Raw genomic sequence first — 22,615 nt, forward strand, 5'->3', positions numbered from 1 at the left:
TCAATTCCTTTTTTTTTTTTCTTTTTAATTTTTTGGCCACACCGTGCAGCATGTGGGATCTTAGTTCCGCCATCAGGGATCAAACGTGCACCCCGTGCATTGGAAGCACGGAGTCTTAACCACTGGACCGCCAGGGAAGTCCCTTAGCTATCAATTCCTTTAAATGTCTCTCAGAACTGACTTTGGTCTCATTGCCTCAATGTTACCAATTAATGAAGAGCTTCCTCACGCGGAGGTGGTAAAGGCGGATGAGGCAGGTAAAGGAAAGGGAAACGATCACTTTTGAGCATCTTTTTCCAAACGTGCTCTACTCCTAGTTTGTTTAGGAGACTAAGCTTTCAAATAAGGATAAAAAGACTAGAACTACATTTTGGTATTGCCTTAAAAAAGAAAAAAGAAGACAAAATAAAATATTAAAAAACCTCTGCAGCCACAAAATACACACCTAAATTTGCTTAAAGTATTCAAATCTAAAGAGATTATATATATATACAGTAGTCCTCTGCTTATCTCTCCAACCTCATCCATCACTTCATCCATCGCATGTCAATTGCCCTCTCACTAATTAATCTTGAACCACACTGGTCCTATATCTGTTTCGGGAACTACACCAAGCAGTTTCCTGTTTCAGGGCTGTGCGCATGCTCGTATGTAAGGCAAATGCATTTTTTTCAAACATTTTCCAACAATAATTTCTTAATATCATCAGTTAGTTTATATTTTTAAAGAAGATTAAATAGTGATTCGCTTCTGAAACTGGTTGATTCATCTTTACCTTTGTTGTTGTTATCGTTGTTTATATTGCTGACAAAACTGGATTGTTTGTCCTTTAGGGTTTTCTATACCCTGGCTTTGCTGATGTCATACTGTGTTGTTGTTCGACATGTTCTTTTATTTTTTCTATTTCTTGTGTATTGATAGTGAAATAGATACTTGATAAGATTCAGATTGGGTTCACTTTGGAGAAAAAAAGCGCCCTACTATTTTATAAGGGTTGTGTACTTGCATTCAGAGAAAGTTACTATTTAGTGTTTTATTTTTGTAATATTAGCAGCAGTTGATGATCATTAACTACATCCATAACTCATTACACCTGGCAAAATACTGATTTTTTTTAACATCTTTATTGGAGTATAATTGCTTTATAGTGGTGTGTTAGTTTCTGCTGTATAACAAAGTGAATCAGCTATATGTACACATATATCCCCATATCCTCTCCCTCTTGTGTCTCCCTCCCACCCTCCCTATCCCACCCCTCTAGGTGGTCACAAAGCACTGAGCTGATCGCCCTGTGCTATGCAGCTGCTTCCCACTAGCTATCTCTTTTACATTTGGTAGTATAATATATAAGTCCATGCCACTCTCTCACTTCATCCCAGTCTACCCTTCCCCCTCCCCGTGTCCTCAAGTCCATTCTCTATGTCTGCGTCTTTATTCTTGTCCTGCCCCTAGGTTCTTCAGAACCTTTTTTTTTTTTTTTTTTTTTTAGATTTCATATATATGTGTTAGCATACGCTATTTGTTTTTCTCCTTCTGACTTAATTCACTCTGTAGGACAGACTCTAGGTCTATCCACCTCACTACAAATAGTTCAATTTCGTTTCTTTTTATGGCTGAGTAGTATTCCATTGTATATATGTGCCACATCTTCTTTATCCATTCATCTATCTATGGACACTTAGGTCGCTTCCATGTCCTGACTATTGTAAATAGTGCTGCAATGAACATTGTGGTGCATGTCTGGTTTTGAATTACGGTTTTCTCAGGGTATATGCCCAGTAGTGGGATTGCTGGATCATATGGTAGTTCTATTTTAGTTTTTTAAGGAACCTCCATACTGTTCTCCATAGTGGCTGTATCAATTTACATTCCCACCAACAATGCAAGAGGGTCCCCTTTTCTCCACACCCTCTCCAGCATGTATTGTTTGTAGATTTTTTGATGATGGCCATTCTGACTGGTGTAAGATGATATCTCATTGTAGTTTTGATTTGCATTTCTCTAATGATTAATGATGTTGAGCATTCTTTCATGTGTTTGTTGCCATTCTGTATATCTTCTTTGGAGAAACGTCTATTTAGGTTTTTGGCCCATTTCTGGATTGGGTTGTTTGTTTTTTTGATATTGAGCTGCATGAGCTGCTTGTATATTTTGAAGATTCATCCTTTGTCAGTTGCTTCATTTGCAAATATTTTCTCCCATTCTGAGCATTGTCTTTTCATCTTATTTGTGGTTTCCTTTGCTGTGCAAAAGCTTTAGAGTTTCATTGGGTCCCATTTATTTATTTTTGTTTTTATTTCCATTTCTCTAGGAGGTGGGTCAAAAAGGATCTTGCTGTGATGTATGTCATAGAGTGTTCTGCCTATGTTTTCCTCTAAGAGTTTGATAGTGTCTGGCCTTACATTTAGGTCTTTAATCCATTTTGAGTTTATTTTTGTGTATGGTGTTAGGGAGTGTTCTAATTTCATTCTTTTACATGTAGCTGTCCAGTTTTCCCAGCACCACTTATTGAAGAGGCTGTCTTTTCTCCACTGTATATTCTTGCCTCCTTTATCAAAAATAAGGTGACCATATGTGTGTGGGTTTATCTCTGGGCTTTCTATCATGTTTCATTGATCTATATTTCTGTTTTTGTGCCCGTACCATACTGTCTTGATTACTGTAGCTTTGTAGTATAGACTGAACTCAGGGAGCCTGATTCCTCCAGCTCCATTTTTCGTTCTCAAGATTGCTTTGGCTATTCGGGGTCTTTTGTGTTTCCATACAAATCGTGAAATTTTTTGTTCTAGTTCTGTGAAAAATGCCATTGGTAGTTTGATAGGGATTGCATCGAATCTGTAGATTGCTTTGGGTAGTATAGTCATTTTCACAATGTTGATTCTTCCAATCCAAGAACATGGTATATCTCTCCATCTGTTTGTATCATCTTTAATTTCTTTCATCAGTGTCTTATAATTTTCTGCATACAGGACTTTTGTCTCCTTAGGTAGGTTTATTCCTAGATATTTTATTCTTTTTGCTGCAATGGTAAGTGCGAGTGTTTTCTTAATTTCACTTTCAGAGTTTTCATCATTAGTGTATAGGAATGCAAGAGAGTTCTGTGCATTAATTTTGTATCCTGCTACATTACCAAATTCATTGATTAGCTCTAGTAGTTTTCTGGTAGCATCTTTAGGATTCTCTATGTATAGTATCATGTCATCTGCAAACAGTGACAGCTTTACTTCTTCTTTTCCGATTTGGATTCCTTTTATTTCTTTTTTTTCTCTGATTGCTGTGGCTAAAACTTCCAAAACTATGTTGAATAATAGTGGTGAGAGTGGGCAATCTTGTCTTCTTCCTGATCTTAGTGGAAATGGTTTCAGTTTTTCACCATTGAGGACAATGTTGGCTGCGGGTTTGTCATATATGGCCTTTATTATGTTGAGGAAAGTTCCCTCTATGCCTACTTTCTGGAGGGTTTTTATCATAAATGGGTGTTGAATTTTGTTGAAAGATTTCTCTGCATCTATTGAGATGATCATATAGTTTTTCTCCTTCAATTTGTTAATATGGTGTATCACATTGATTGATTTGCGTATATTGAAGAATCCTTGCATTCCTGTGATAAACCCCACTTGATCATGGTGTATGATACTTTTAATGTGCTGTTGGATTCTGTTTGCTAGTATTCTGTTGAGGATTTTTGCATCTATGTTCATCAGAGATATTGGCCCGTAGTTTTCTTTCCTTGTGACATCTTTGTCTGGTTTTGGTATCAGGGTGATGGTTGGCATCGTAGAATGAGTTTGGGAGTGTTCCTCCCTCTGCTATATTTTGGAAGAGTTTGAGAAGGATAGGTGTTAGCTCTTCTCTAAATGTTTGATAGAATCCGCCTGTGAAGCCATCTGGTCCTGGGCTTTTTTTTTTGTTAGAAGATTTTTAATCACAGTTTCAATTACAGTGCTTGTGATTGGTCTGTTTATATTTTCTATTTCTTCCTGGTTCAGTCTTGGAAGGTGGTGCTTTTCTAAGAATTTGTCCATTTCTTCCAGGTGGTCCATTTTATTGGCATATAGTTGCTTGTGGCAATCTCTTATGATCCTTTGTATTTCTTACGTGTCAGTTCTTACTTCTCCTTTTTCATTTCTAATTCTGCTGATTTGAGTCTTTTCCCTTTTTTTCTTGATGAGTCTGGCTAATGGTTTATCAATTTTTTTTATCTTCTCAAAGAATGAGCTTTTAGTTTTATTGACCTTTGCTATCATTTCCTTCATTTCTTTTTCATCTATTTCTGATCTGATCTTTTTTATTTCTATTCTTCTGCTAACTTTGGATATTTTTTGTTCTTCTTCCTCTAATTGCTTTAGGTGTAAGGTTAGGTTTTTTATTCGAGATTTTTCTTGTTTCTTGAGATAGGTTTGTAATGATATAAACTTCCCTCTTAGAACTGCTTTTGCTGCATCCCATAGGTTTTGGATCGTCGTGTTTTCATTGTCATTTGTTTCTAGGTATTTTTTGATTTCCTCTTTGATTTATTCAGTGATCTCTTGGTTATGTAGTAGCATATTGTTTAGCCTCCATGTGTTTGTATTTTTTACAGTTTTTTTCCTGTAGTTGATATCTAGTCCCATAGTGTTTGGTTGGAAAAGGTACTTGATATGATTTCAATTTTCTTAAATTTACCAAGGCTTGATTTGTGACCCAAGATATGATCTATCCTGGAGAATGTTCCATGTGCACTTGAGAAGAAAGTGTATTCTGTTGTTTTTGGATGGAATGTCCTATAAATATCAATTAACTCCATCTTGTTTAATGTGTCATTTAATGCTTGTGTTTCCTTATTTATTTTCATTTTGGATGATCTGTCCATTGGTGAAAGTGGGGACTTAGAGTCCCCTACTGTGATTGTGTTACTGTCGATTTCCCCTTTTATGGCTGTTAGCATTTGCCTTATGTTTTGAGGTGCTCCTAGGTTGGGTGCATAAATATTTACAATTGTTATATCTTCTTCTTGGATTGGTCCCTTGATCATTATGTAGTGTCCTTCTCTGTCTCTTGTAATAGTCTTTATTTTAAAGTCTATTTTGTTTGATATGAGAATTGCTACTCCAGCTTTCTTTTGATTTCCATCTGCATGGAATATCTTTTTCCATCCCCTCACTTTCAGTCTGTATGTGTCCCTAGGTCTGAAGTGGGTCTCTTGTAGACAGTATGTATATGGGTCTTGTTTTTGTATCCATTCAGCCAGCCTACGTCTTTGTTTGGAGCATTTAATCCATTTACATTTAAGGTAATTATCGATATGTATGTTCCTATTACCATTTTTAAAATTTTTTTTGGTTTGTTTTTGTAGGTCTTTTTCTTCCCTTGTGTTTTTTGCCTAGAGAAGTACCTTTAGCATTTGTTGTAAAGCTGGTTTGGTGGTGATGAATTCTCTTAACTTTTGCTTGTCTATAAAGCTTTTGATTTCTCCATCACATCTGAATGAGATCCTTGCTGGGCAGAGTAATCTTAGTTGTAGGTTTTTCCCTTTCATCACTTAAATATGTCCTGCCACTCCCTTCTGGCTTGCAGAGTTTCTGCTGAAAAGTAAATTATTGTCAAATAGTTACAACACTAAGAATAAAAATTTTAAAAAAGAAGCGAGTCCCAACAAAAGTTTACTGGTTCTTACTGTTATAAAATATGATGATTGCCCTGATATTTAGGTGACAACTCTTCCAAGTCTTGACAAAAAAACAAACAAAAAACAGAGGAGTACCTAGACACAGAAAGATAGCAATAACAAAATGAGTAAGAATGGTCAAGAATTCTCTTATACTATACAAAAGGAAAAGAGAGGTTTTATTTTCAAGAAAACTAAATAAAACTGAGATTATTATATATAGGATTTTGTGTTTGTTTAATACAGTTCTATTAATTATGTATCATCTTTTACATGTAGTGATAATTAGTAAAATTTTCAACTTGATTCTTTTGAAGTTATATAATTATAACAGCGCAGCACATATGCTATAATACATTGCTTTATTAGCTACTGTTGAAGGGTCATATCTGAAGCATTAACATGCCATGTTACAACTCACCCTGTTTAGAAGTCAGTGAATAATATAACTGAATTATTAGTATAAACAGGCAGATATCACGCATAATTCATACATATTTCATCCAAAATATCCCTGAAGTATATGTCAATATTATCTTTGGAAGAAGAGCCTGAAAAGCTGTTGAACCACAGAAATAAAGTTAAGCATTGCCATTCAGATCAACATTATATTGTGAAAATTTAAAAACAGAACTGGTGAAATAATTTTATAGCAAGGGTAGGTATATTCACCACCCAGATTGTACTATTGACATTTGACTATACTTTCTCCAACACATATCTATCTCTTATGCCTTTATCCATACTCGATTCATTTTATTTTTTATGCATTTCAAAATAATATCCAGATGTCAGCACACTTCCCCCTGAATACTACAGCATTATTTTGATAATTTTCTTGTCCAATCACAATTTAGTTCTCTAAGAGGGAATAATTCAATTTTTCAAATGATTCTGTTTTATATAAGTAGGAAGTATGACAGGTATTCAGGAGTTTTTCCTGATAATGCATTTACTTCCCCATTATTTCCTTTTAAAAAAAACATGTTACCCAATGCACTTACTTGAGAAGAAATCTCTTGGAAATAAATATATTATTTAGAATGTGACTATAACATTTACATAGTTATATGTATGACTTGCATCAATGATTTCTCCATCCTCATGTTATTTCTCACTTTTTATTACATTAAATATTTTTACAGCCTCATATTATTTTACATTGTATTCTGTCTCTTCTTTCCTCTTCCAAAGAAAAACCCAGTCATGATTTTGAAGCTAATTCTGTTACCTGTGATGATGTATGCCCAACTGATAATAACACTGATGTGACAAAATGGTCATGATCCTTCACATCCAAGCTGTAAATTAAGGATCTTGAGATGGGAAGATTATCCTGGATTATCCAGGTGTGTCCTAAATGTAATCACAAATGTCCTTACAAGACAGAAGCAGGGTGTGCTTTGACAAGGGATCAATGAGATGGGGAGAAAGCTATGTGGCTATGGAAACAGAGATTGGAGTGATGTGGCCACAATTCAAGGAATGCTGGCAGCCCCAGAAACTGGATGAGACAAGGAAAGTATTCTCACTTGAAGCCTGCAGATGAAACCAGCCCTGATAAAACCTTAACATTAGCCCTGTAAGACTCATTTCAGATTTCTAGCCTCCAAAACTATAAGATAATAAATTTTTGTTGTTTTCATTTACTAAGATTGTGGTGATTTGTTACAGTAGCAATAGCAAACAAACATAGATGCTATAAAAGAATACTGTCTGGTCAAATATAAAGCTCAAACAGAAGGTGTGGAACACAGGATATCTTTGGTTTGAGGGAATAATCATAAACAGACAATAAACCAGTGGAAGTTCACTGCCCATGTGAGGAGAACTGCAGGTACAGGACTCCGTGGGAATTTTTCAAGAGTAAGGCCTGGATGAAATGAAGGAGCAGGCCTCTAAAATATTTGGGGGAGGAGCCATGCAAACAGTGCATAGGCTCTGAGATGCAAGACTGCATGGTTTGTTTGAGGAAGAGCAGGAAGGCATTGTGACTAGAGTAGAATGAATGAGGGGAAGAGGGATAGGAAATAAGACCAGAGGACTAGTCAGGGAAGCAAGGGCGTGGTGAGTAGTTTGGATCTTATTTGAAGTAGGGTCTGGCACTGGTGAGGGTCCAGGCAGGTAAACAAAGCCCATGCCAGATCATTAAATGGAGGGTATTGAATACAGGGAAATATTTACAAAACAGTTGGAGAGCCTGAAAAGACAAACAGGAGAAAGAAGACAGCCCAGAGATGAGCAAAACAGAAAGCTGGGACCATTCCAAGGGTTGGGAGAGCCGAGGGAGCAGGTGGGTTCCCCGGAACCACTTGGTAAGAGCTGGGACCACAGTGGATGGTGTGTGCTGGGAGCTGGGAAGGGGCAGCAGTTGCTGTTTGGCAGGAGTTAAACCCACATGGCTGGTGTAGCCATGGCAGGAGATGCAGCCTGAAGCAAGTAGAGAAAAGCAAAAACACCAGGCTTCTCCCCACTTCTCACCTTCCAAATGTCAAGCCAGTTGCTCCCATTGACTGAACCTGACTGGAAACTGGTTGGTCCTGGAAACTGTGAAATGTATTTTGCAGGAATCAGCGCCTGAGACAGGAGCAGAGCAGGGGAAGGTCGAGGAGGATGAAAAAGATAGTGACGGACACAGGGTGGAAGAAACCAGGTCTCCCAAGGACACAGAAGCACAGTATTTTGGGAGAGGTACTTCTCATACCCAATTGGAAGTATGACTTGCTAACACAGTATTTTGTGAAGAGATTTTTTGAACCTATCTTGTCTAATCTATATGTCAGCTTTTTTACTGTAACATGTGGGTAAGATCATTCAGATAAATTATCAATATGGAACCATGTGTAGAAAGGTTCAGTAATTGGTGGTGGGGGGTGTTGAAACATGTTTTGTAAAGAAAGAATTGAGAATACTTTATTTGATATACTGACATGAAAGATACAACTCTGTCGCCCCTTATCCACAATGCTGAAATCCATGTATCTGTAAAGTAAAACATTTTCATCTGTTTGGTGTGAGAACCTGAACTAAGCTAATTATAGATTTTGCCTTTTACATTTTGCTGAATAAACATTAATGCGTTTGGATTTCATATGACCCCACTGGGAACTAATTCATGTAATTCATATATGTATTCATATGTAACACTTGTTAATCCAAATAAAAGTCTGAATCTTAAAATACATGTCTCTCCATGGACTTTACATAAGGCATCATGGACTTCTCTTTGCACATTATACTTTCTTTAAAGAAAATGATGAGAAAGCACTATCTATAAAAGAAAAATTGCTGATATTTTTGGACTTGATTTGTCTTTATTTTCTGATTCTGTTGGGTGTTATGTGTGGTTCATGCTGGCTATGTCTCCTGTCACTCTGGATTAGAATAACTTTTTTTTTTAAATTTAGAAATTTGGCTTCTACTTGTCAAATAAGTTTTAAATTTTAGATTGTGTTCTTGATAAAATTGACATTTAACTACAGACTCTTGCAGCAGATTTCTAAGAATAGTTTGATTCTTTTAATATATTCTGCAAAATCATGGCTGTTTGATTCACCTTTTATCTCAGGAATAATTTTTGCCATATGATAGCTTTCTTTTCTTCTGGTGTGAGCTGCCTGTTCTGAAAACTTTCTGTTGAATTCAATCACTTTTCTGTGGTGACAAGGGTTTATTAGAAACTTGGGACAGGCAATAAATTTTTTCACTAAGAGTTCAATATTTTTAAAAATCATATTTACATAAATAGCAGCCAGGATAATTTTCGTTTGGTATCATTGAAACACTCCCCCATAGCAACTTCGGTGTTGTTCCTGATGTGTCTTTATTTTCCAATATCTCCATCTACAAAATATGCTACCTCTGTCCATTCTCTCATACATTCTACGCAGGTTAAAAAATATCTCATGTAAAATATGATTAGAGTATCCACAGGCCAATCAATGTTTTACTATCCTCCTCATTTTTTTTTTCTTTGTTTGGCTCTTTATTCTTCTGTCCTCCTCTCTTAGTGGGTAAAGGCTGCTATGATTCTGAATTTAGTGTGGTTTCCTGTGATCACACTTGCCTGAATGATAACAACACAATGACGTTAAAGTGACAAAGATCACCCACATTCAGGCTTGTACACCTCACTTTCAGTCTCTTTCCTCCTTAAGCTTTATCTTCTCTTCCTTGGCCAGATACACTGCCTTGACTCCCAATATATTTTGCAACTGTTGCTTGTTCTTTTAATCAGAAATGCTGTTTCCTCCATACCCATCCACCTCCTCCCCAGAACTGTATGGTCACATCTAGAGTAGCTTAAGTGTTATATGTTATTTCAAGCAGCAACAAGTCTGTGGTTGGAAATATTCTGCACTGTACAGTGTGATGTGCCAGCCACACATGTACAAACTGTATTGAACTGATTGAGTGTATTCAACTGATGCATAAATGTGTGAACAAAGAATGATATGTTGATTGATCCTTAGTGACCATCTTAGTAGCATTTCTGAAAATTTCAGCACTGTGCCATATCAGAATCCAGACAATTTAGTTAAAATTTAATCTCCAAATTTACTATAACTATTGCCCTCTGTCCTGTGAGCCCCAACATATATATTTTTCTACTGTTTTATTATTTATTAGTTGCTAGGTATATGTTAATACCTATACATACATTGAACAATTCTCACGACATATTTCTAATAAAATATTCAGTTTAGTTTCACACTTTTCAAATGAGGAAAATGAATCTTCCAGGGATTATGTATCCTATTCAACTTTATAGATCTAACACATGACAGAATCAGGCATTTGAAACAATTGACTTTTGACATCTCGTATTTAGCAGGTTCAAGAAGGAAGAGAAGAGAATGTCCACCCAATTTGGATCAACTAAAAATTAGAATTGAATGCTAAATAGCCCATCTTCGTGTTGTCATTTCTTTTAGCTTTGTGCTGCTATTGTTCTAAATGCTCTGTGTACCTTTTCTCATTAGATTATCTCACTCAGTTGATAAATTGGAACGATTATGATCATCTTTGAACAAACCCATTTAATTCAGTTTTCCTTTCCTATATAGTATTATCACATTGCTGTTGAACCCGTTCATAGTTGATTCTTTTCTTCCCCTTTTATAAAAATACATTTTCACATTTCCTTTTTAAATGAGGTATAATTTTTTTAATTTATTTTTTATACAGCAGGTTCTTATTAGTTATCTATTTTATACATATTAGTGTATAATTGAGGTATAGTTGATTTACAATATTATATGTTTCAGGTGTAAAATATAGTGATTCACAACTTTTAAAGGTTAAATCCCATCTGTAGTTATTATAAAATATCAGCTATATTCCCTATTTTGTGCTATATATCCTTGTAACTTACTTATTTTATACATAGTAATTTGTATCTCTTTCCCCTTCCCCTATCTTGCCCCTCCTTCATTCCCACTCCCCAAGATCTTAGTTGATTCTTAAGAGTTATTCAGTTTTAGAATGCTACCCCTCACTTGGTTCCATTCATACCTTCATGCATTCATTAATTCATTGAACAGATAATTATTTTTTTAAAGTCTGCAATGGTTTAGACATGGTTCTAGGAGCTTCAGATAACAGAAGTAAAATGGACAGATAAAATCTGTTCTCTGATGCTACTTTTTCTGAAGGGCTGACAAATAGCAGTGACAGAGTGGACACTATTTTAGAGTCAGAATTTTGGTAGTGTGCATGTGAATTTTCCTCTCTTCTCCACGCATTCTATGTATATATAGAACTGTAGTAATAGAAATTCAGTTCACAATATAGGGTGTAGTAACTTGTCTTTTTTTTTTAACTGCTCTGAAATTTTTTTATTTTATTTCATTTCATTTTATTTTGTTTTTATTGTGGTAAGAACATTGGACATGACATCTACCCTCTTAACAAATTTTAAACTATAGGCACAATGTTCTACAATAGATTTTTAGAACTTATTCATATTGCAAAACTAAAACATTATACCCGTTGAACAGCAACTCCCCATTCCTCCCACCCCCAATCCCTGGTAACCACCATTCTATTCTCTGTTTCTATGAATTTGACTCTTTTCGGTACCTCATCTAAGTGGATCATGTCATATTTGTCCTTCTGTGTCTGGCTTATTTCTCTTAGCATGTCTTCCTGGTTTATCCAGTGTTGTTGCATATGCCAGTACTGTATTATTTTGATAACTGTAGCCTTGTAAAGTGTTTTGTGATCAAGGAGTGTGATAATTTCAGCTTAGTTCTTTTTATTCAAAAATGCTTTGATTATTCAGGATTTCATGTGATTCCATACCCATTTTAGGGTTGGGTTTATTTTTTGTAAAAACTGCCATTGGGGTTTTGATAGAGATTTCATTGAATCTGTATATCACTTTGGATAACTTGGACATTTCAACAATATTAAGTCTTCCAATTCATAAACAGAATGTCTTGTCATTCATTTGTGTCTTCTTTAATTTCTTCCATCCAGAGAAAACCATAATCCAAAAGGATACATGCACCCCAGTGTTTATTGCAGCACTATTTACAATAACCAGGACATGGGAGCAACCTAAATGTCCATGGACAGAGGAGTGGATAAAGATGTGGTACATATATACAATGGACTATTACTCAGCCATATAAAAGAGTGAAATAATGCCATTTACAGCAACATGGATGGACCTAGAGATTATCATACTAAGTGAAGTCAGACAGAGAAAGATAAATATCATATGATATCACTCATATGTGGAATCTAATTTTTAAAAAATGAAACAAATGAACTTATTTACAAAACAGAAACAAACTTACAGATATCAAAAGCAAACTTATGGTAACCAAGGGGAAACATGGGGGGGAGATATAAATCAGTAGTGTGTGTATGGGATTAACATACACACACTACTATATATAAGATAGATAACCAAAAAGAACCTACTGTATAGCACAGGGAACTCTACTCAATATTCTGGGATAACCTATATGAGAAAAGAATCTTAAAAAGAATGAATATATGTGTATGTATAACTGAATCACTTTGCTGTACACCTGAAACTAACACAATAATGTGAATCAACTATACTCCAATAAAATTAAAATTTTTAAAAAAATTCTTCCATTGAAGATTTGTAATTTTCAGTGCACAACTTTTTCACCTCCTAGGTTAAGTTTATTCCTAACTATTTTATTATTTTTGATGCTATTGTAAATGAGATTATTTTCTTAATTTTTTTCATAGTTCACTAGCTTGTTTTTAATGTATAGAAATGCAATTGATTTTTGTATGTTGATTTGTATCTGTAACTTTGCTGAATTAGCTTATTAGTTCAACAGGTTTTTTTTTTTTTTACATTGAGATATAATTGACACATAATATTATATTAGTTTCAGGTGTACAACACAATAATTTGACAGTGGCCCACAGTGGAATGCTGGGCATTCCATGGTTTAATGTAGAGGAAGGGATTCAATGGCTTAGGGAGATCAGAACGTTAGAGTGGATTTGTCATTTAAGACCTACTCAACCATATGGGGAGGATCTAGAAGACATACCTTTCACCATTACTGCAAAAAAAAATTTGTAAGAGGACACTAGCCATCCTTGAAGAGCTCTATGGTTACTCTTCTCTCTAGGCCAGACCTCACAGTGAGAACTGCGGTCACTGAATTGGGAAAGGTAAATGCAATGGGGGGTAATCACACCTTGAGGTGTCAGGGGCCAAGTGGCAGCATTCAACCACGAAAAGCAAGGTGGGTGTGGTTACCATAATGGACAGTAGGATCAAAGAGACAATCAGAATAGTCTGGCTTATGCAGACGTACGGCATTGGATTGTTGATCTTGGTGTTCCCAGAGGTAAAATATATAAGAAGCCTATTAAATTCTTACTTGATAACTTATTCAGTTTGGGCTTCTACAGCAGAATACCATATAATGGGTGGCTTATAAATAACAGAAATTTATTTCTTACAATTTTGGAGGCTGGGAAGTCCAAGATCAAGATGGGCTGACAGATTTGGTATCTGGCAAGATCCTCCTTCCTGGTCTATAGACTACAGTCTTCTTTTTGTGTCCTTACATCATGTAAGGAATAAGGAAGCTTTTTGCAGACTCTTTTGTAAGGGCATTAATCTTATTTATGAAGGTTTTACCTTCATGACCTCATCACCTCCTAAAGGACCCACTTTCTAATACCATGACAATGTGGGTTAGGATTTCAACATACGAATTTGGGGATGACGCAAACATTATCTACAGCATGCTGCTACAGGCCCACAAAATATAACATTCCGCTGACTTCTAGCCTTCATAGTTATTCACTGGATAATCCACTAACAATCTTACCAAGGATCCTTTGTACATGGCTAGTTATTATTCTTTTGTTGTTTTCAAGATTCTCTCTTTGTCTTTGGCTTTTGACAGTTTGATTGTATGCCTCAGTATGGCTCTCTTTCGGTTTATCTTACTTGAGATTTTTGGATTTATAGATTCATGTGTTTCATCAAATTTAGATGTTTTTGACCATTATTTCTTCAAATAATCTCTGCCCCTTTCTCTCTTTTTGGTCTGTGACACCCATAATGCATATGTTGGTATTCTTGACAGTTTCCTGTAAGTTCCTTCAGTTCTGTTCACTTTTCTTCATATTTTTCTCTTCTGGTCCTCAGATTCAATAATTTTAAAGATCGTGGCTTCAAGTTAGCTGATTCTTTTATCTGTCTAATCTTCTTTTGACATCATGCATTAAATTTTTCTATTCAGTTATTGTATTGTTCAGCTCTATATTTCTGTTTGGTTCTTTTATGATATTTTCTATTTATATTTTTGAAATTCTCATTTTGTTCATATATAATTTTCCTGTTTTCCTTTAATTTTTTTTGTCTGTGTTTTTCTTTAGCTCTGTGAGCATATTTAGTACAGTTGCTTTAAAGGTTTGTTTACATAGACTGATATCTGTGCTTCTTCATGGACAGTTTCTGCAGATTCATTTTGTCTTTTGAGTGAGCTGTATTTTCCTGTTCCTTTATATGACTTGTGATTAGTTGTTGTTGAAAATTGGGCATTTGGTAAAACAGCTGCCTTTCCCAGTCTTTGCAAATTGGCTCTGTGTCAGGGCAATTCTATATTTATTCGTTTTGAACTTTGAGTCTTGGGATTAGCCTGAGATGAAGCCTTAAGGTCTTCTCAGGCCTTCTTGAACTTGCATCGTGCCTGGGTCTCTGTATAGATTTTTTATTCCCTCATATATATGGTTGCTGTTGAATGTCTTTACTTCCCAAAGAATCACACCTAGCTTCTCCTCAGAGCCTTAGATGATCTGCTGTGTGCCTTCCCCTCTTATCTCTTGCTCTGGGTGCATATGGGTCTGTAGTGTCCTTCAGCTTTTACCTGCAGTGTCTGCCATATTTATTACTATTACCAACATGGAATATACCTACTCTTTCCCAAGATAATGGCCTTTTGGAAGCAGAGCATATTCTGTCCAGTAAATTTGGGGTGAGATACACTTTCTTTTGAAGGAACAATGATTGGGCATTAACCTGAATAGAACAGTCAGTAATAAGATGATCATGGGAATTATATCTGGGGACTATAAAATCCTGGTACAGAAAATTTATTGAAAATAGAAATTAAGATAATAAATATGTTTGGAGCCTCAGCTTTAAAATGGTTTGAAAACTCAGCTACCATCAGTTCCACAGGAGGATAATAAACTAGTTCTTATAGAAATATATATTAAAGAGAGGAAATAGAGCAAAAAAGATGTTGTAAATTTATTTTAGGGCTTTACTTGAGACTGAAAGAAATGCGAAGCAAGATTACATGAAGATGAGGCTCCTTAGTGTGGCTTCCTCATACAAAACCACATGGCTATTTTTCTAGAAAAAATGGTTGAGAAAAATACATTATGGGTTATGAAACTATATATATACATCTGAGATAAATGAATCTGTAAGAACTATGAAGAAGTCAAGGGAACCTAAGTAGTTTTTAAGAAAAGGACCAATTGACAGAGGTAAATAAAATTACCCTGCAAATGAAAGTAGTTGATAGGAAAAGGAGAATACTGTGACTTGAAGGCTTTTGAGCTTGCTTCCATTTTTGAGATTAGAGTTATTCATTCTTATACTCCAATGTCCAGCCTCAATACTTTTTGGGCCCCTTAATACCCAGAAAGTTTCCAAGAGATAAGGCTGAAGTTCTTGCTTGAACTCCTGCTGCCCTCAGAATGATTGTCTAAGAATGATTCTGATATGAATCCTTCTACTTCAGTGATTTCATGGAGTATTATCTATTAATTAAGAATTATCTTATTAAGGGACTTCCCTAGCAGTTCAGTGGTTAAGACTTCACCTTCCAATGCAGGGGTTGCGGGCCGATCCCTTGTCGGGGAGATAAGATCCCACATGCCTCGTGGCCAAAAACCCAAAACATGAAACAGAAGCAATATTGTAACAAATTCAATGAAGACTTTAAAAATGGGGACTTCCCTGGTGGTGCAGTGGTTAGGAATCCACCTGTCAATGCAGAGGACACAGGTTCGTGCCCTGGTCCAGGAAGATCCCACATGTCGCGAAGCAGCTGAGCGCATGCGTCACAACGACTGAGCCTTCGTGCTACAACTACTGAAGCCTGCGTGCCTAGGGCCCATGCTCTGAAACAAAGAGAAGCCACCGCAATGAGAAGCCCGCATACCGCAACGAAAAGTAGCCCCCACTCACCACAACTAGAGAAAGCCCACGTGCAGCAATGAAGACTGAACACAGCTAAAAATAAAAATAATTAATTAATTAATTTAAAAAAAGAAGACTTTAAAAATGGTCCACATCAAAAAAATCTTTTTTTTTTTTTTGAAGATTTTTTTTTTAATCTTTTTTTTAGTTATTTCTGAGATATACATTTTAAAGTAATAACTAGAATTATGACTTATAACATTATACCAGAACATATAAGATTTTTAGAAATCTCATGTAATGTCTGAAACATTTATATTAACATATTTCCATACAAATAACCCAATGAAAGTTTAGTATTAGTTGTTTTGTTTGTTTTTTTATACTGCAGGTTCTTATTAGTCATCAATTTTAAACATATCAGTGTATACATGTCAATCCCAATCACCCAAAAAATTCACATCAAAAAAATCTTTTAAAAAAAGAATTATCCCATTAAATTATTATCATTCTATCAATTGAGATAATTCCTTCATTATCTTCATACTTACTTAATATTTTATTATTTTAATGATTATTCTGAAAATTTCAACATGCATTCTTGACTTTGTAATGTCCAAGATAAATAGTTGCTTTACCTCTTCTTATATATTTTAATAGCCTCAGATCCTTTTAACTCCACTTATGCCCCTTTTAATTTAATTGCAACACTTACAGTGTACTTGAAGCTTATGCAATTTTAAACCATAGACACTAATATTATGGTTTTATATAATCACTATTCATTTAGATTTACACCCGCATTTACCTATTTCATTGCCCTTTATCCTGAATCTTAGCGGTTCCATTTGGGATTATTTTCTTGCATCCAAAGAACATTATAGTATATCCTTTGTGCAGACCTAAGGTAATGATTTTTTTCTCTACCTATCTTAAATTATCTTTATTTCACCTATGGAATATAATTATATCCTCATATGTTTCTCATATAATTATCTTTCCTCTGGGGATAGAGTTTTTGTATGACAATTGTCTTTCAGTAATTATATGGCTTCTATGTTTTCTTTTTCTTTTTATAGATTAGCTGTCAATTACTTCTTTATTATTTTATTATTTTTCTTCTTTTTGGCCACGCCATGCGGCATGTAGGATCTTAGTTCCCTGACCAGGGATTGAAACCATGCCCCCTGCACTGGGAACTCAGAGTCTTAACCACTGGACTGCCAGGGAAGTCCCAGCAATTTCTTCTTTAAAAGTAAATTCTGTATTTTACTGCCTGTCTTTCAGCTTTCATTTATCTTTGGTTTTCAACAATTAAACATGATATATATAACTTTGTTTTTATTTTGTTCACCCTACTGGTGTTCCTAATACTTTGTCAATATGTAGTTTGATGTCTTCTATCAGTTTTGGAACATTCATAGATATTATCTATTTCACTATGAGTTATGGGTAAACTGTGATTTACGAAAGCAAATTTTGAGGTAATAGATCATTAGGAGACATTGTCTTAGCAAATACACTACTTTGCATATACATTTTTATTTGCTTTTCCTGAAAGAGTTCACCGATGATCTGTATATACAAGTTTAATTTGAAGCATGGTATGTAGATGAGATGGGAGCAGCTGGGAAAGACTTTCAGATATTCTTGCTAAAAATTATTCAGAGTGGAGGCCAGCCTTAGCAAGGAAGAATGTTGTAATTATGAGGTGTGTCTTCCAAGAGCACCACATGGAAATTGTCAGGATATATGCCATCAATTTATCATCACTGATATGGATTGAAGTCTTTATTAAATGCAATAACAGAACTTGAATGCAATAAAAAAAAAAAAGAAATAATATACAGTCACGTAGTAGAAGAGAACTAAAATTAAAGGAGACCTATGTTCTTTAAGCTTGCTGGAGTCTACTCAGGGAAAAACATCACTTCTATTAATCTCTTTTTTCCATATTCCAGAGAATAATTAGTATAAAATACTCACTCTCTGTGAAGAGCTATTATAATATTTCATTCTTGAAAGTTATTTTTCTCATTTGTTCCTCTCTGAAAGTTATACCCGGGACGTGGGGGGATGTAAATCTGTAGCCCTATGTCTAAGGAAGCAATATTCTTACAACTTGATTTGATATGGTTTGTTATTCTGAGATCAGCATAGCATAATAGTTATATGCATGATCTCTAGAGTAAAACTATTTGACTTAAATCATGTTTCTAATTCTTACTAGCTATACAATTTTGGAAAAATTTCTCATTCTCTCTGGGACTCAGTTTCTTTATTAATAGGACAATCACAATAATAGTACTGTTTTGTAGGAATTATTGGGGCAGTACATGATCTAATATATGATACACTGAAGTAGTATCGGGAATATTAGAAGCAATCAATAAATGTTAGGTATTTTTTAAGTGCCAATTGTGACTAAATGCTCTTCAGTTTGCATGTTCTATGTGGTTTCCTCCCATTTATTTACCAAGGTCTGAGATTTTAATATATTAGCATTTACTTCTATATGCAAATACATTTGCAATTACAGATCACATAACCATTTAAGCCCATATTTTGGTATTTTGGGTTTGATTAAGAGATCTCCAATTATTATAATATGTTGAGTTTAGCATGCTTGAGTGAACACAGGATGTTAAAATGTCTCTATAATTATCTTCTGTATAAGAAAATGTAGGAAGGAATATCATGCCATACATTTCCAATTCTTCCTTGTTATTTGTCTTGATAAGACTGGAGCTCAGTGCTTCAGAACAATTTCCTTGCTGCCAAGACTTTATTTTCAGCAGAAATAAAATATCAGTTTTCTTCAGAGAAGGACCTTGACAACAAAAAGTGCATCCATGAGGATAACTTTGCCACCCATGTTAGCTCTGTGTATTATAATTTTTGTATTATTGTTTTCAATTATCCTCCTTAACTTCAAGAGAAGTCCACGATATATAAGAATTTTTCTGATAAGCACACCACAGTTACTAACTCTGATCTTATACTTATTAATTGTATATATACATCTAAATTTAAACAGCTTACATTGATATCAAGGTTCTCATTGCAATCTAATACATACCTCTGTTTTATATTATATTGCAAGGTGAAGTCTCATTTTGATGGTTGGTTTCCCATGTATTCAGAAGTTCTTCTAGACAATAAACTGAAATTTATAAAATTTACAAAAGAAAATACATTTTAAGACATCACTTTTACACACTCGAGAATGCAAATAAAATAGAAAAATTTAAAAATGTAAGTACAATATATCCATTCATTTTTTATTATTAACTGCAGAATAAATTGGAAATTACCACTTGTAAATAACTGACATTAAAGTATAAAATTTTTTATTTATGACAGATATTTATGAGGTAATTACTGGTGCTTTAATCATTGCAACTTTCCACATCTGATTGATGCTATTCTAAGCAGTTAATATACCCAGACAGTCAGGACATAATGACCAAACCTATCTTTGAAGCAAATGCCTTTGACATAACACACATCCACAAAGTACTATTTATTCTATCACTACAATGCTTCATATATCTATTTCCTTCTTCACAGTTCCATAACCTTTTCCCTATTCAGATTTTCATTATTTTTATGTGGAACTTTTATCATATTCTATAAACTCTCTTCACTAGTTCTCACTTTCCACTATTTTTCTCAAAATGCCTCTAGAATTAATACCCCCATTGCACAGCTTTACTAATGTTACCCTTTCAATATCATCAGAGACTAACAATTATTTATATATTAAATTCAAGCTCATTAAAATAAAATACTTATAAAATTGTGCCATTTTCTTAACAGCTGTATTTCTAACTATTTTCAAATATGAAACCTTTAACCCACATCATGATGTATTTTGTTTTGTTTTGGAGACTCTGGCACTCCAGGTGCCACAACTTGAATTTGAAATAAATAGAGTGAATGGAATGTTCCTAGCTCAAATTTATTTTATTTAGTCTGAATGGTCTATGGTTACTTCTAAGATATTTTGGAGACTTCACATAAATTGTAAAGAAAATCTTTCTGCATCCCTATTTTTTAAAGATCTGATCCCAGCCCAACTACAAAATCATATAACTTGTTGTTGGACATAAAGTTTCAATCGGTCAAGTGCAGACTCATATGACCAAGACTTTAAGTTCTCTGGACCATATTATTCCAGCTTGAGTCCCAAATGCATTGCTGGACTCATAAGAATAAATGTACTAGAAGGGAGGATCAAGATGGCAGAGTAAGAGATCATGGACCTCACCTCTCCCAACAAACGCATCAATAATGCATCTACATGTGGAATAATTCTCATGGAAAATGAACTGGAAACTGGCAGAAGTACTCCTATACAACCAAGACTGTAAGAATGATACACATATAATTGGGTAGGACCAAAAAAAAAAAAAAAAACTGGATCAGAACCTGTATCCCTGGGCGGGAACTAAGAGGAAAAGGGAGATTTCACGGGTGGACACTCACCCTGGGATGTGAGAGGGTTGAACCACATCCTGGGCGTCCCAATCCTGGGCTCCTACACGGAAGAGACAAGCCCCCTTGGCTGTTTGGAGAAGCTCTGGGGCAGACAGAGGGGCTGGAGAAGCCTAGACTACACTCGTGTGGAGTGCCCGGCTGCTGCTTGCCACCAGACAGGTGGAAAGAGGTCTTCCCTAGCAGCTGCTGCCTCACTGTGCTCCCAGATCCAAGTCAAATGAGTGCCCTGGCCCCACTCACTCCATGCCACAGCTTGACACTGGATCTAGGGCATCCAGAACCTGGGAAAGGCTTGATGTAGGGACACAGAGGCAACCCAAGGCCCAGGGTGTGGTCCAGGTGGGGTAACAGTGGACAAACAGCACCCCAGAAGCAGCCCAGACATCTGACAGCAGCATAGCTGCTTGAATTCCCACAGCCCACCATGCCACACTCCCCAGTCCCAGCCAAGAAAACACTCTGTCCCCACCTACTCCATGTCACAACCTAGCACTAAATCTAGGATGACCACAACGGGGGGAAAGATATAACTCCGGGCTGTGCCTGGGAGGAGCCACAGATGCCTGCACAGGCAGCACATCAGACTTCTGTAATTGCACAAGCCTCACTTACTTCAGCATTCCCCGCATTTGGGGCAAAGTTCCCAGGGTAGGGAGAAGGAAAAACACGCAAAGGAAACAGAGCCAGCTCAAGCCTGACCCTCACAACGTCTGCTCTAGCAACTTGGGAACAGACCCTGCCCCAACAGGGCAACTATGGCCACTGAGCAGAGAGGAAGTCTCACCTCACACCCTGAGCAGGCTTTAGCTCCTCCATCACCAGCACACCCCCTGCCAAGGTGATAGTGGCCAGCACACCCTGAGGAAGATGTGACTGGCATTCACGTCAATCCAGTCTTCCCACCAAAGGCGTCATACACATACAGTCTACATAGGGGTGCTCCCACATAAGAACACCCCTTCAGGAACGCACTAGGTAACTGTTTCACCTAAACTCATAAAGACAGAGACAGTTATGTAAAGTGAAAAGGCAAAGGAGATACTCTCAATTGAAAGAGTTAGAGAAAACCCCTGAAAATTAAATAATGAAATAGAGATAATCAGTCTACCAGACAATGAACTCAAAACGTCAGTAATAAAAATTCTAACTGAATTAGGGAAGAGAACTGATCATAGACCATTTTAACAAGAAACTAGAAACTATAAAGAAGACCCAATCAAAACTAGATAATTCAATTTCTGAGATAAAAAGCACTCTAGAAGCAATGAATAGCAGACTAAATGACACAGAAGAATGCATAAGTGATTTGGAATTTAGAAGAATGGAAATCACCCAATTAGAAGAGCAGACAGAAAGACAAATTAAAAAGAAAAAAGCAACATGCAAGATCTGTGGGATAATATAAAGTGTGCCAACTACACATAATAAGGGTTCCAGAAAGAGAAGAGAGAGAAAAGGGAATCAAAAATGTATTTGAAGAAAGTATGGCTGAAAATTTCCCAAACGTAAGGAAGGAAACAGAGATCCAGGTACATGAAGCACAGACAGTCCCAAACGAGATGAAACCAAACAGACCTACACCAAGACATGTCACAATTAAAATGGTGAAATTTAAAGATAAAGACAGGATTCTAAAGGCAGCAAGAGACAAAAAAGGGTCAGTCACAAGGGAACCTCCATGAGACTATCAGCTGATTTCTCTGCAGAAACTTTGCAGGCCAGAAGGGAATGGCATGACATATTCAAAGTTCTGAAAGGGAAAACCCTGCAACCTAGGCTACTATATCCAGCCAGATTATCAT

At 35.8% G+C, this 22,615-nt stretch overlaps 2 protein-coding genes across 2 annotated transcripts in view; one reads left to right on the forward strand and one right to left on the reverse strand.

Annotated features, from left to right (window-relative positions):
* The window catches only part of CLEC12A (C-type lectin domain family 12 member A), a 235,537-nt gene that overhangs the window by 170,041 nt on the left and 42,881 nt on the right, over positions 1-22,615 (reverse strand). The window lies entirely within an intron of this gene.
* Positions 200-22,615, forward strand: part of KLRD1 (killer cell lectin like receptor D1) — a gene marked incomplete at its 5' end in the record, with an annotated part of 93,049 nt that continues 70,633 nt past the window's right edge. Inside the window, one exon of the mRNA XM_082351369.1 lies at positions 200-257. Within this exon, the coding sequence (XP_082207495.1) occupies positions 200-257 (58 nt within the window). The remainder of the gene's footprint in view (positions 258-22,615) is intronic.

This window comes from Balaenoptera borealis (genome assembly GCF_965194805.1).
Source record: "Balaenoptera borealis genome assembly, chromosome: 13".
Classification (NCBI taxonomy): domain Eukaryota; kingdom Metazoa; phylum Chordata; class Mammalia; order Artiodactyla; family Balaenopteridae; genus Balaenoptera; species Balaenoptera borealis.